The sequence below is a fragment of the Leptonychotes weddellii genome, chromosome 1, assembly GCF_054177405.1.
Source record: "Leptonychotes weddellii isolate Sample4059 chromosome 1, ASM5417740v2, whole genome shotgun sequence".
Lineage (NCBI taxonomy): Eukaryota > Metazoa > Chordata > Mammalia > Carnivora > Phocidae > Leptonychotes > Leptonychotes weddellii.
This window is the reverse complement of record NC_138369.1, coordinates 132,612,009-132,627,352: the sequence shown is the minus strand read 5'-3', so window position 1 is coordinate 132,627,352 and position 15,344 is coordinate 132,612,009. Positions and strand designations below refer to the sequence as shown.

General features: G+C 42.2%; 1 protein-coding gene across 4 annotated transcripts in view; it reads left to right on the top strand.

Moving 5' to 3' along the window:
• The window catches only part of LOC102730892 (T-lymphocyte activation antigen CD86), a 66,318-nt gene that overhangs the window by 17,656 nt on the left and 33,318 nt on the right, over positions 1-15,344 (top strand). Inside the window, exon 1 of one of the 4 annotated variants that reach the window (XM_081833207.1) lies at positions 5,154-5,502. The exons of 1 other annotated variant lie outside the window; for it this stretch is intronic. In XM_081833207.1, coding sequence (XP_081689333.1) covers positions 5,486-5,502 — 17 coding nt within the window. In that variant the 5' untranslated portion in view covers positions 5,154-5,485. Of the gene's footprint in view, positions 1-5,153; positions 5,503-15,344 lie in introns of those variants that run through there. 2 more of the 4 variants (XM_081833211.1, XM_081833193.1) reach the window with 2 other exon arrangements.

Below are 15,344 nucleotides of genomic sequence, written 5' to 3'. Positions count from 1 at the left end.
ATCTAGTTGGAAGTATACAGCAGGTAGCCTTTTGAGGTTGGCTTCTTTCATTAAACAATATGGATTTAAAGTTTGTCCATGTCTTTTCATGGCTTGATAGCTCATCTCTATTTATCACTGAATAATATTCCATTCTATGGATGCACCACAGTTTGTCTATCCATTCATTACTGAAGGGCATCTTAGTTGCTTCCAGTTTGGGGCAGTTATGAATAAAGCTGCTATAAATATTCATATACAGGTTTTTGTGTGGACATAAGTTTTCAACTCATTTGAGTAAATACCTATGAGTATGACTGATAGATAACATGGTAGGCTTATGTCAAGTGTTGTAAGAAACTGCCACGATGAGTTCCAAAGTGCCTATAACATTTTGCATTCCCACCAGCAAGGAATGAGAGTTCCCATTGTTCCACCTCCCTGTCAGCATTTGGTATTGTCAGGGTTTTGGTTTTTTTGTTTTTTTCTTTTTTTAGCCATTCTCATAGGTGTGTAGTAGTAGCTCATTATTGTTTTAATTAGCAATTCCCTAATGACATATGATACTGAACATCTTTTAATATGCTTATCTTTCATCTGTATATCTTCTTTGGTAAGGTGTATGATCAGATCTTTTGCCCATTTTTAGACTAAGTTGTTCTTTTTCTTGAGTTTGAAGAGTTCTGTGTATAGTCCTTTATCAGGTATGTGTTTTGCAAATATGTTTTTTTCCACTTTCTGGCTTATCTTTTCATTTTCTCATTAGTTACTGTGTTTATGCTTTCAGGAGGAAGGGTTTTAGAAATACATTTTACAACAGCAGTAAAAGAAAAAATTTACAGCAAACGTTTTACACTCTCTCATCAAGAGGTATCAGGGAACCCTGTCTGTTAACCCGAACGAGTTTTGTTAAAAGGGAAGAGGCAGGTCCTGGGAGTGGTGGCTGGCTCTCCTGTACTACGAGAGTTTGTGCAGCAGGGCTAAGAACAAGAAAAGAACCACCCTGAGCTGCATGACTGCTAAACTCAAAACAGTTTAGGAACTATGCGTAGGGTCTGAATTTCTTTCCATGAATCCAAGTATGGAAGAGATAATCACTTTGCATATTTCCTTTATTTCAATCTAATCTCACCTGTGAGACCCATTCTGCCAGTTGGATAAGAGATTCCATCTTGATCATACAGGGGCGCCCCTCCCTTCCTGCAGCCCAGCCAGAATTCAGGAAGCTCACCTGACGCCTAGAAATTAAGGAAGGGCTTTAAATCCTAAGTCTGTCTTGGTTGTCATTGGCAACCTTACTATCTGAACCATGGTAGTCTGTGAAGTCTGGCAGCTCTCTGCCCCCAGGCCACAGTGGGGAATGAGGTTATCAACTGAGGCCCATGAGCCAAGTGCACTGCCATCCCTCCCAAAGCTTTTATCCCCTTGGGAGCACTGAGAAGGGGGTGCTTGGATCCCACTGCTCACAGGACCCAAACATCTCTGCCCTTCCTTCCTCTTGCATCTCAAAAGCACTCTCTTTTCTCTTCCTCTCTAGGACACCTGTATCTCTTCCATGGGCTTTCACCAAAGTCCAAAAGTGCCTTGACTTTAGGTCTCTTCTGCTTTCTCCACTGCAAAAAAATTATGTGTCAGTAGATTTCAGAAAACAGGGGCGCCTGGGTGGCTCAGTCTGTTAAGTGTCTGCCTTCGGCTCAGGTCATGATCCCAGGGTCCTGGGATCAAGCCCCAGGTCGGGCTCCTTGCTTAACAGGGAGCCTGCTTCTTCTTCTCCCTCTGTTCCTCCCCCTGCTTATTCTCTCTCTCTCTTTCTCTCAAATAAATAAATAAAATCTTGAAAAAAAGAAATCTCAGAAAACAAACGCTAACATTTCAATAAATAATGCTGCTACAATTATTTGTGGAATCCATCTTGTTCTATACTGGAACCACCATAACCTAGAATATTTTTAGATTGCCTCTTGACCAGTGACCACAGGAAGCCATTTACGTATAGCAAACAAATATATGGCTGGAATTGGAAAATTTGGGTGTTTGATCTTTCCAAATGCCCACAAATTTTTAGCTCTGCCCTTTCCCACCCCCAGAGTAGATCCTAGCTATGTGGATCCCAGAGGAATATCTCTTGGGCACAGTTGAGCAAGAACATCAGGAAGGTATCTATTTCCCTGACCCAGCTACCATCCATGGCCACTACCCTCCTGCTGCTTTTTCTTGTAGCCTTGGCCTCCTCAGACATGAGAACATCTGGGAGTGAGACATGGAGGAAGCAGCCCCACACAGAAAGCAGCTTTCTGGGGTTACTAGTAACTTCCTCCTTACTAAACACAAGGAACTGATCTTCTTCATTTTGCTTAAACTCATCTCAGCATTTGATACTGTTGACCACCATCACTGCTGAACCCCATCCATCCTTGGCTCTGATGACCCTTGGGTAAGGCTTCCTTATCAAATTTTTGAGTGGCACAAGGCTTGGTGGGAAGCCTAATACAATGAAAGGCATATATGGGATTCAGAGTAATTCTGATTGGCTGAACACTGACACACAAATAAGATGGGGCCAGGAGGTGGTGATCTGACATGACATTTGAAAAAAAATCATGGTCAGCCAGTCCAATACAACTATTTATGGGCTTATGTGATCTCTGACTCATTAATGAAAGTGATCTTATCACTGTCGGTTCCATTCCATGAGCCCTCTCTGCAAAGAGGTATATTGATAAATTCAGGGAGTCAGGTGCCAGTGGGAGAATCACAAGTTGATTAGGGTTCTAGAGACCACGTCATATGAGGAAGAGTTGAGGACACTGATACTATTTAGTCGAGAAAAGAGACTATTAAGGAAATTTATATCTGCTTTCAACTATTTGGAAGGTTCTGTGTAAACGGGTTAAAAATACATATACCAGTAGTCTTAGAAAACAGGACAGGAACAACTAGATGGTACTTACAGGGCTGGGGAGGGAGAGGTAGGAGATGTGGGATTATTATAAAGAAGACCTTTCTCTTATAACTGTCTTATCAGGTAGTGAGTTTTCCAACATAAGTGAGAAAGCAAAGGCTGGATATCGATCTACTAGAGATAATATCGGAAGGGTCCTTCCTTCACAGTGAGAGACAGGGATGACTTCTGAGGTCCCTTAGACAACCCTGCAATGCTAATGAAGTCACAGAGTAAGAGAATTCCATGGCACCATGTTATCCTTTATTTCTGCTGCTGACCTCACCCCTTATCTCCCATTAATTCGATGTTGCAGTGCATTGGACCCTGCTCTAAGCAGGAGCTGAAACGAGGAGCTGAGAGAAGATATGGAAAAGAGAAAACAATAAAACAACTGTTTTTAAAAGAACCTACTGTATGTCAGGATCTGTGTGAGGCACCATATATATGTCTTCCTATTTAATCCTCGTAATAAAAAAAAATCCTCACAATAAGCTTATGAGATATTTAGGATTACTTCTGTGATGAAACTAAGGTTCAGAGAAGTTAAGTGACTTCCCCAAGAACACACACGTATCAACTGGTGGAGCCCGAGTTTGAACCCAGGTCTCTGTAATTCCAAAGCCCTGTGTGAGGTGTTATTTTTACTCACCCTTTATTTATGGTAAATGATACTGGTTTTTAAAATTTTTCATATTGATATAAAGATTCCTTTTAAGATTAACTGACTCAAAGTAAGTGGAGAGAAAAATAAGTGTATAAAAAATAATACAGATTTGAGCTAGAATGACTGAAGTTTGGGAAATAATATTCCAAATATTTTGACAGCAAGACTTTCCAATTTATTCTATTTTATATTTGGACGGCTGAGTACAAGGAAAAGAAGGAAACTTGAAAACTGAGTGGATTGTAGATTAATTCTCCTGTGCCCTGATACATGGGTAATTTCATGTGTTACAGTAAAGAAACTAAATGGACCCTTTCAAATAAAAAAAAATATATATGATTGTAAAATCCAGAGGAAAACCCCAGGTGGGGCCTATCCAAATAAAGGATGACGTTTCCAAGGTATGCACACAGAATGGCTGAGAGGAAGTGAAGACCCTGTGAGTCAGGGGCCAGGACCCACACAGGAGTTCTATGGCTTTGAGAGGCCCTGGAAGGAAGGTGAAGGAGTTGACAGGCCAGTTTGGGGAAGAATGACCATCACCCTTCCAGTGGTTAAGGATAATCTTTGTGGTCAAAAAAGGTCAAAATGAGAACTGGAAAGTCTGAAAGGAAGACAGAAAAGTAATAATGAAGACTAGGTAGCTGCATGGCATGCTCTGTGCCAGGCGATTTACATGCAAGATCCCATCGGTCTTTCAGAACAATGCAGCAAGGATGCTGGTCACCTTTCCTGCGTGAGAAGACTGAGATGGGGAGATGTTTAGTAACTTGTTCAGGGCCCAGGGGTCAAACCATATTTGACCCTGGGGACCAGGTCTAAACCCATGCTATGCTACTTCCCCTGCATCACACGTCCTTGCTTGGGTGCTCCTTCTCAACCCAGACAACAAACAGCTTTCCCTTTGTTACTTTTAATTTCTCCAGCCCTGCAGGGCACAGCTAGCCTCCAAGAGACTGGAGGAGGCATGCTCAGAGGGAGCTTCTTCTCTCCTGAGTGCAAATGCTGCAGGCTCAGAGGCACATAATTGCCCCCCCCCCCGCCACCCCCCATTGAGCAGAGGGCTTTTTAGGGCCTAACTGGGTTAGAAAAAGAAGCCATACATTTGGGGCAGGATTATTATATGTGTGAAGCCTGTCCCTGCGGAAGCACTAGGTTTGGAAAAATCCACTTGGCATTCACACAGCTTTCACTCTTCTGCCTGTGACTTGTTCCCGGGCTCGAGAGTACCACCCACTTCCAGGAATAGGAGCCAAGGTAATAGAAACATTCTAGATTAGGAAAATTAGGATTAGATTAGGATAATTTAAAAACGGGCCGTGTATGTTAATTGGCTTCTAACAGGATCCATGGAGGTATACTCAAATGAATGGTTTGGGGGTGGGGGGTGAGAAGAAATATACCCAGTCTCTGGGTTCTTTGGTTGCAGACCATCTGCCAAGCCAGAAACAGTCTGGGGTACATGGCTGCCCAATAAAACACTCATTAAACTGAGCTGAACCTTTACCTTTGGACCTCAGAGGTTGCACTCCTGGATCTCTGTCAACCTTCGTCATGTTTGTGGCTGGGCTGTCTTTGGGGAGTTTCCTCAGGGCTTTACATTCACTCACTCTCCACCAGTGCATTTGTAGTCATTTTCATCGGTGGAAATGCCCACCTGCCATCAGAAGTTATCTGGAACCAGCCCCTGTCTGTGGTGCTATTTCTTTCTTGTCAGTTCCCCTTTCTGCATTTGAGTTCTAGCTTCAGCCCTGACATTATTTCTTTCTCTACAAGGAGTGTTAGGAGGTTATGGGGAGCTCACAAAGGCTCCTTTTCGTTTATTCTTAGCACCTTGCTTCTGTGTTCCTCGGGAATGCCCCTGGGCTTATGCATCTGGTCTCTGGGAGCTGCGGTGGATGGGCACTTGTGACAGGTATGTTCTTACGAAGCTAGTATGCCTGGGGAGCTTGGTGTTCGATAAAGCTGCGTCTGGGGCAGATGTTCAGAGGTGGGGCTGACGGCTGGCAAGGGAGTGGGTAAGAAGTGTTGTGGAGTACACGCGTAAAACTTTTGAGCATCAGGCTTGATTCTGAGACTGGCTACGGTGGAGGTAGGACATTACAAAAACCTGTCTCTTCCAGCCAGATCCCTTTGTCTGCTTTGGTGAGCTAAGAGACAGGACAGGCAGGAAACAGAAGGTGCCACTTACCAAACAACCAGCAGCCACCCTTGGCCTCAGGGTGCTGGGGGCTCCAAGTAGCTCTGCTGCAGGAGAAGCCATCCAAGGATCCTGGCCCTGCCTGAGCCCCTTGTGCCAGTGAGAAGTTCAGAGGACTGGAGCAAAACCCACAGCCTCTGCAGTGGTCTCTGTTTTCTTATTTGGCCTTTCTCTTCCTGTCTCTCTCTCTCTCTCTTTTTTTCCATTTCTTCTTCCCATCTAAGTGCCCCATCACAATATTGGCTCCTCTTGGCACCAGAGACCAAGAGTTCATTTGAAAAGCAAGTCTTAGGTCAAAAAAGAGCCCAGGCAGTGGTTTCTCGTGTTCTGTATACCATGAACATATTTGCATTTGCAAATAGGCTTAAAATAGTGCCTCCACTAATAGTTATTTAAGGAGAGACAGGTGAAAATAATTTTTGGCCAAGGGTACTTCCCACTCCTCTCAAATTGTAATAACTGAGGAGATCGTCTATTCCTCTGACAGGCAACCTCAATCTTGGGACTAAGGCTCTGGACTTAAATGAGTCTAACTAAGTGCGCAAACTCATAGTTCTATATTATTTCATCTGTTTGCTGTTGCGGGTACCATTAATGCTGTTTATATGAACTATCCTGTGTGTAAGCTTTTATAAATCTCCGTTCACTGGTGTGTTCTAAATATACTTATTGAGTGCTTAACTATGTCACAGGTAGTGGGTTTTTAGCAAGGAGCATAAAAGACATGGCCCTTGTACTCTTGAAGCATTTAGCTTAGTGGGAAAACAGTACTACTAGATAGTCACACTAAAATGATTGTATGGCAACAGTGCTTTGAAGACAAGGAAATGGCTCCTTGTGATTGTACTCACTGTTTAATAACTATGTCTTTGACCTTGATATTTTGGTTACTCTAATAACCCTGGATAGCAGATGTCTCTTCCTGGTGGAGATGAGGATTGGATGTTATGGAGTTGAGGTTAAGGTGGGAGAGGAAAAAGCATAAAAGGTGAAAAGGTAAGCCAAGCCAGATTCTTTAGGAGAGAATCAAGATTCAAATACCATGTTTCAAAAATTGGATAGAGGTGGGAGGTAAGTTTAAGGATCTCTGGACCAGGAGACTAAAGCTGTGAAGAAATAGAACAAGAACAAAACATGTCTGAAACAAGCAAAGAGGGTGGTGGGAAGGTCCCTGAGTAGTTATCCAGAGTCCAAGCAAATGTTGACAATTCACCTTTCTTGGTCAGGCAAATAAGAATATCTAGGGGACAGGACAGAAGGATAGGGTTATAGGCTGAGCACACAATCCTTTATTGGACCTTTATCCTCATCTCTAACCTAATATAGAGACTTGTTTCCGAACCATAGATTGGAGTATACTCAGGGTGAGGTTTGGGAAATAGACGCCATTTCGATTATGTATAGAAGAAAAACGTGTCTTCAGCACTTTCCATCTCCCCATCAGAATAGGAAGGCTCCCATTCACTATTCTCCTTCTTTTTAGGAGTATGATTTCATTCTGAGTTCCTTTTCTTATTCAGATAAATTAACTTGAACTTAACAGCTAAAAACAAAACAAAAAAAAAACATTGCTCCCTTCTAGCTACCATTTGCATTTTAATAGGGGCTTTCAAAAATGCCTTAACCCAAGGAATGAGTAATTTGGGAATTCCAAGCCCCAGGGTAGGGTTGGTACACAGAATGGGGAGAGGGGACGTCCCTCAAATTGTGCCCTTGAAACATTGGCTTTCTCCCTTTGACCATGATTCTGGTTCTGAGAGAACAGGAAGGGGCCCTCTTACAGGGCCAGGATTGGTATAAATGCCTTTTAGTGAGTTCTATGGGTCTTATTTGTGGTAGGTGGAGCCCTTGACCAGATGTGCACAGACTCACCTGTAAACTTCGCAAGATGCTTACCCATAGGCACTTTTTGGAAAAGGGATGCTCCTTGACTCAGAAAGATCTGATTCTAGATACGACTAGGAGAACTGGACATCTCTCTTGTACACAGACGTGCTATAAGGAGACTGGAAAAGCTAAATGCTCTCAACATGTTATGCTCCTTCTTTTGGGTGAGTGAGGGGAATGGACTCTTGATTTTAATACTTAGTTACCTACAATAGCCGGGAATGACTAAAAGCAGCCTCTCCTCCTTATGAGTCTACATAGACATTTCTTCTTTGTACCTATGCATCTTTGATGCTGCTCCCCTCATATCTGTGTGGAAACACCATGCTCCCAAATGGGTGAGGGGAAGGACAGCTAATCAATGTAAGGCAGTGTTAAGTATGAAAAACTCTCCACAAATGGGGGCCCAAGAGGATTTGCTCCAAAAAGAGATTGGAAACCAAGTCAGACATATGATCCAGCCTGAGTTAGAAAGAGACATGGCTGCTAGGGGAATTCAGTTAAGCTCAAGATGGGTGACACACATCCATAGCCAATCATCATCTCCTGTGTCCATCAGACACCAGGTAGTGTTCACATTTTCATCAAGGTGGCACTCATGCTCATCTCTTTCTTGTCATACCCACTTCCCCATGCTGACTCAGCCTCTTCATCTCAGGTCTATGAGACTTTAATATTGGCTTTCTTGATCACCCTAACACCAGCCCTCACCTCCTTCCTCAGGTCACGGACAGGCTTATTTTCTTTAAACTTTCATTACATAATTTTTCTGCTCCCAAACCATTAATCCCAAACTCTCATTGTTCAATCACATTAAATACAAACTCATCTGACATTCCAGACTCCATTAAGCTATCCTACTCTACTTACAGAAATGAATTTCCCATTATTTGTGCAAGTGAAAAAGTAAAAAAGCCCTGTAGTATCCACTGTGTTAGTCTATTAAACAAGAGTGATTCCTGGCACTCAGTTGTTGAATGAATCAATGAATGAATGAATGAATCAATCAATCAATACCTTATCCTCATCTTCACATCCTGTTGATTATAATCCTAAATATTGCTTGAACCTATCCACTTCTATGTCTGCTACTACCAACCTAGACCAAGTGACTATCTTCTTTCATTTAAATGACTGTAGTAGCCAACCGATTGGTCTTCTGGCATCTGTTCTGGCTTCCCTACCATCCATTTGCTACACAGTAGCCAAGTCGTCTTTTCAAAATGCAAAACTCATTATGTCACTCCTCTAATTTCTTCAATAATTCATGTTGCACTCAGAATAAACACCAAAATCCTTTGCTGACCCCTAAGATAAGTATGGTCTGGCCCCTGCTGACCTCTGCAGGTTTGTCTCCCCACTCCTCTAGTCATTTAAGCCACATCAACCTTCCCTCATTCTCCCTCTTGCCTCAGTGCCTTTTCACCTGCTGTTCCTTTTGCCTAGAATCCTTCCAAGCCAATCCCTTGCACCTATATAACACTTATTCAATCTGTTCTGTTTACCTAGTAGTGCATAATAAACTGCTCCCAAACTTAGCAGCTTCAAACAGTGAATATTTACTCTGCCTTACAATGTTGTGGGCCAGAAATTTGGGCAGGCTTTTGAGTGATTTTTCTGTTCCTCATGGCATCAACTGAAGTCACTTTGTGGTTAGTATTAATCTAGTGAATGGGCTAGTCTAGAGCTGCACTGTCCAATTCAGTAGGCACTAGCCACATGTGGCAACTGATCACTTAAAATGTAGCTCATTTAAGTGCTATAAGTGTAAAATACCTACAAGATTTTATACAGAAAAAAGAATGCAGAATATCCATTAATAATTTTATATTGATTATATGTTGAGATTATAATATTTTAGATATACTGAATTAAAGAAAAAATATCATTAAAATTAATTTTTATGTATTTCTTTTTAATTTTTTAATGTGGCTACTTGAAATTTTCAAATTACATATGTGGTTACATTATATTTCTATTGGACAGTGCTGACCTAGATCAAGGGTCAGCATTTTTTTCTATAACAGGCCATATAGAAAATATTTTCAGCTTTTCAGGCCATATCATTTCTAACATAGCTACTCATCTCTACTACTGTAATGGAAAAGTGGCCATAAACAATAATTAAATAAATGGGTATAGCTGCATTCCAACAAAACTTTATTTGTAAAAATAGGTGGTGGCCAGATTTGGTCTGCAGGCTGTAGTTCGCTGACCTCTGACCTAGAGGATAGAAGATTTTATTCCTATGTCTGGTGGCTTGGTAGAAATGGCTGGAAGGCAGGACTCAGGTGGGACTGTTGACCCTGAACGCCTGCACATGGCCTCTTTGGCCTGGTGGTCTCAGGGTAGTTCCCATGATGTTTCAGAGCCCAAGAGAGTATTCCAAGAAAAATAGAAGCTGTAAGGCTTCTTATGATCTAGCCTCTCAAATCCCAAACATCCTTTCTGCTGCGTTCTATTGGTCAAACAAGTCTCTGAGGCCAGCCCAGATTTAAGGAGAGGAGATTAGACATCACCTCTTCATGGGAGGAGTAGCAAAGAATACATGTCCATCTTTAATCTATCACATCATTCTTCAAATCTCAGTTTAGACTAGTCCTATAATAGGCATTCAAAATACCACGAACCTCTCCTTTGTAGCACTTGTCATCATTACAAGTTTACACTTATTTGTGTGATTATCTTGCTTCTCCACTAAACTATAAGCAACCATGTGACAAGGGGCTGTTCCTGGTTTTGGTCGTCATTATAGTCCAAGCACCTAGCAGGATGCCTGGCTCAATAAATCTTTGTTGAATGAATGAATGATATTAGGGCACTGCTTTTCAGCCATTAACTGTACTAATACCAATCCCACATTTCTCCACATTGCTCTCAAGCGTATCACAAGACACCCTGTCAGAAGCCTTGTTAAAATTCAAATACATCCCATTCCCAGCAACCTTATTATTTTGTAGTTCCGAAACTTCATAAAAAAGGAAACAAGCCTATCCTATCCCTCCCAGGACCTCAAAGGCAATGGTGGCTGCTCTAAGAGTATAGCTTCAGGTTCTGGTGCTCTGAGAAGTAATTCATGCAGCATGTCAACCAGAGGCAAGCCAAGGCCACGGGCACCTTGTGGTCTTCCCAGACCTCACTCACAATGCCAGCCCAGCAAGCTTGGCTTGTCCAGTGACAGGATGAACTGACAGAAGGCCCTGAGCCCTGGGCTGAGGCTGACCTAATCCTCCCTCCTTGGAGGCTGTAGCATCATCTCCTGCTTTGCTTAAAGCAAGAACTCTTAAATGTGTCAGGAGGAGATATGTGTTGCCACCTTCCACACTGATCCTAGAGCTTAAATTGTAGTTATATGTGTACACCCTAGCGTTCTTTTTTTTTTTTAAAGTACTTTTTTTTTTTTTAAGATTTTATTTATTTGAGAGAGAGAATGAGAGAGAGCACATGAGAGGGGGGAAGGGTCAGAGGGAGAAGCAGACTCCCTGCCGAGCAGGGAGCCCGATGCGGGACTCGATCCTGGGACTCCAGGATCATGACCTGAGCCGAAGGCAGTCGCTTAACCAACTGAGCCACCCAGGCGCCCCACCCTAGTGTTCTTTTTAGTACTGGGTGAGGGAGCAAGGCCCACACATCCTTATTTCCCCCACAACCTGTAGAACAAGCCTGTCACTGAGTAAATTCAGTAAATGCTTGCATGAGAGCCGGTCTCAATGAACAGTTTTCCTATGGCACCAGCAAACTTAGCACTTTTTCTGGATCCCCTGATCCCCACTAATATTCTAGACAAAGTTGTGAAACAGGGACCATTTTTCTACCTTGAATTCTTTTTAAAAAATTTTTCTATTGTTATGTTAATCACCATACATTACATCATTAGTTTTTGATGTAGTGTTCCATGATTCATTGTTTGCGTATAACACCCAGTGCTCCATTCAGTACGTGCCCTCCTTAATACCCATCACCAGGCTAACCCATCCCCCCACCCCCCTCCCCTCTAGAACCCTCAGTTTGTTTCTCAGAGTCCATCATCTCTCATGGTTCATCTCCCCCTCCGATTTCCCCCCTTCATTCTTCCCCTCCTGTTATCTTCTTCTTCTTCTTTTTTAACATATATTGTATTATTTGTTTCAGATCTACCTTGAATTCTTGATCCTCAACTTCTACCTTGAATTCTTCTCTCCCTTCCTGTGTCACAGTATCTGCACCCCGTCCCATCCTCAGGCTGGCCACCCCCACCCCACATCCCTTCATACCATCTGGTGCCTGAACTAGATCCCACAGTTTCCTTCAGATCTGAGACACAAAAGATCCCTTCTTTATCCTCTTCTCTTCCTGCCCGAATTACATGTATTTCCCCAGAGTTCTTCTAGTTGAGACTTGCTGAAACACACTAATGTGTGCCTGGAGCTAGGTCCATGCTAGAAAACTGATAACCTGTCCAGGGCTGGAGTGAAGAGGAGCATTCTCTGCCTGGCACATAAAGGGTGCTCAAGTAATATTTGTGGAATGAATGGAAGCTTAGGACAGAAACTCTCCTGATAAGGAGGGATGCTTTGACTCCTCCTACCCCCAACGCAGCCTCTTTCCCTCGACTGTGCCCTCTGATCCCAGGAGCCACCGTCACACCTGGCCTTTGGGACGTGCTGCTCCCCGGCTACCTTAAGAGTAGAGTAGGTAGAATCAGAATCCTTTCTCCTTGCTCCCACAGCCCAGTCTGAAACTGGCTGGAACTTTTAAAGGAACGATCCCAGTGTTAAAAAGAACACAATGAAGCTGCGTGGGTTTAAACCTCAACTCTATCATTTACTACTGGGTGGCTAGGGCAAGTTCCTTAACCTCTCTGAGGCTCCATTTCTTCACCTGTAATGTGGGGGTAAGTAATCCCACTTTGTTGTGAGGGATAAGAGTGTAGTCATTCAGCTGCTTCTCACTCACGGTCTATGATGGGCCAGGCATATATAGTAAAGAAAAGTGCTGTACGGTGGGTGCTCTTTGGTTTCTGTAGTGAACCTTCAGGTACATGGAGGCTACTTGCTTTAGGTTTTTGGCCAGTTCACCCACATACAGACCTTATTCTGAACACAGCTGACAGAAATCTCTTCTCAGAGAATCCCCCCATAAATTCTTAGGTTCTTTCCTCTCCCATTCCCCTTTTTGCTCCCTCCCTTCAAAAGCCAGGGTTTCTACTTCTCAGGCCCTCTGGAGAAAGCAATGACTCGTGGTTGTGGTTGAGAGTTCATTCCTGAGGGAACAGGGACATTTCTGCTCTTCTTCAGAGCCAACAACATTGAAGAAACTGGTTTCCTAACCCAAGTCCCCATCTTCACACATATGCCATGGCTAGAGTTGAGAGAAATTCTTCACATGCGGTATAGAGGATCATGTCAATCTCAAGTATTTTAGCACCGTATTTTATTAGGGTCTCTGACAAATGATGTGTCCAAAGTGTTGCCCAGGAAAGTGTCCAATCTTTAAATTAATGTTAGTAAAGTTTATTAGAAAGACTCCTTGCTGGGGCCAGGGTTTTGAGGAGGGATGTGATCTCTGTCCCCAAATTCTTAAAGGGCTTTGTCAGAAGCTCCAGAGAATGACACCAGTATCAAGGAGAGGAAGTTACAGAGGGGCAGTTTCTTGCTCAGGGGAAGAGAGAATTTCCAAATAGAGAAGTTAAAATGGTATTGATCTCCTTGTCATACCCAGTGCTTCTCCCTAGTGCATGAATTATAGGGATCATTTGTCCAAGCTATCGTGGGCCATACTGATTCATGTAATAATTTGAATTAAAGGTGATTTGTTAAATTTATAGTGAAATATAATTTGATTTTGTGTCCCTGTTCAACACATCACCCCAAGGAAAAACAAATCTTTGGTTAGGTAAGTTTGCTGATTTTGGGGGTTTGCAAACAATGGGAGATTCCTATGTTAGATGGAAGTTCAGACTCCAAGGATTCTCAGTCCTCAGATTCTATGACAAACAGGATGCTGGTGGTGATTTAGTATGAAGAAGTGCACAGGAATCAAATAGAGCACCCTCTTTCCAGGCTCTACCACTGAGTGCTGTCAGCTTTGGCCCAAGAGTTAATGCCCAAGCTCTGTAACCTATTGAAATCATTGGAAGGGAGGAAGAGAGTAATCAGGAGTAAGTGTGAGGTTCATATACTGAACACCTACTATGTGATTCAGCAACTGAATATATGTGTAACTCATTGTCACAAAGCACTACCTTTCTAAATAGTTACTAATTAACACTAATTTTTTAAAGATTAAAGAGCTCCTACAAATTAAGAAAAATTTGTAAAAAGTCCAAAGACTCACATTAAAAGTAGGTAGAAGAAATGTATGGACAGTACATGGAACAAGAAATGTTATCTCTTGGGGCGCAGGTGACTCAGTTAGTTGAGCGTCCAGCTTTTGATTTCATCTCAGGTCATGATCTAAGGGCTGTGAGATCAAGCCTGAGTCTGGATCCACCCTATGCGTGGAGCCTGCTTGGGATTCTCTCTCTCCCTCTCCCTCTGCCACTCCCCCCATCTCTCTCTTCCTCTCTCTAAAAAAAGAAAAAAGAAAAAGAAAGGTTATCTCATACATTTGAAAAGATGTTCAATCTCATAATAAAAGAAATTCATTTTAAAATTACAGTGAGCACCACCTCACATCCGTTAGGATGGATACCATAAGGAAAAAAATAACAGGTGTTGACAAAGATGTGGAGAAATTGCAACAGGGCAATTGTGCACTGTTAATGGGATTAAAAAATTATGCTGCTGCTGTGGAAAACAGTATGTCAGTTCCTCAAAAATTAAAAATAGAATTACCATATGATCCAGCAATTCCACTTCTGATATACACCCAAAAGAAATGAAAGCAGGGCCTCAAAGAGCTATTTGTACGTCCATGTTCACAGCAGCATTATCACAACAGCCAAAAGGTGGAAGCAACTCAAATATCCATCAACGGATGAATGGATAAATAAAATGTGGCATATATATACAGTGGGGATGTTACTCCGCTTTAAAAATGAAGGAAATTCTGACACATGCTACAACATGGATGAACCTCGAATAAATTACGCTAAGTGAAATAAGCCAATCACAAAAAGACAAATTGATTCCATCTATAAGAGGTAGCTAGCGTACTTAAATTCGTGGAGACAGAAGGTTGAATGGTGGTTTCCAGGGCCTGGGTGGAGGAGAGAACAGAGCGTTAGCGTTTAGTAAGTAAGGAGTTTCAGTTTTGCAAGATGAAGAGTTCCAGACATGGATGGTGGTGATGGTTGCACAACAATGTACTTAATAACACTGTACACTTAAAAAATGAGTAAGATGGTGAATTTTATGTTATGTGTATTTTACCACAATGAAAAATAAACTTTTTAAAAATTACAATGAGATGTCATTTTAACTTTACCTACTGGTAAAGATCGCAAGATAGAAAACATGCTATGTTGCAAAAGCTATGTGAAAATAGGCGTGCTCGTGCTTTGTTGCAGGGGAGCGTAAACATATAATCTTAGGGGAGAACGATTTTTCAATGTCTTTGAAAATTAAAATTGCAATTACCCTTTGACCCTTTGGTCAAGCCATTTCTACTTCTAGGAAGATAGCTTATTCCCACATATGTGTTTTGCCATATGATCAAGGTTTTTCATTGCAGCAGAATATTGGAAACAG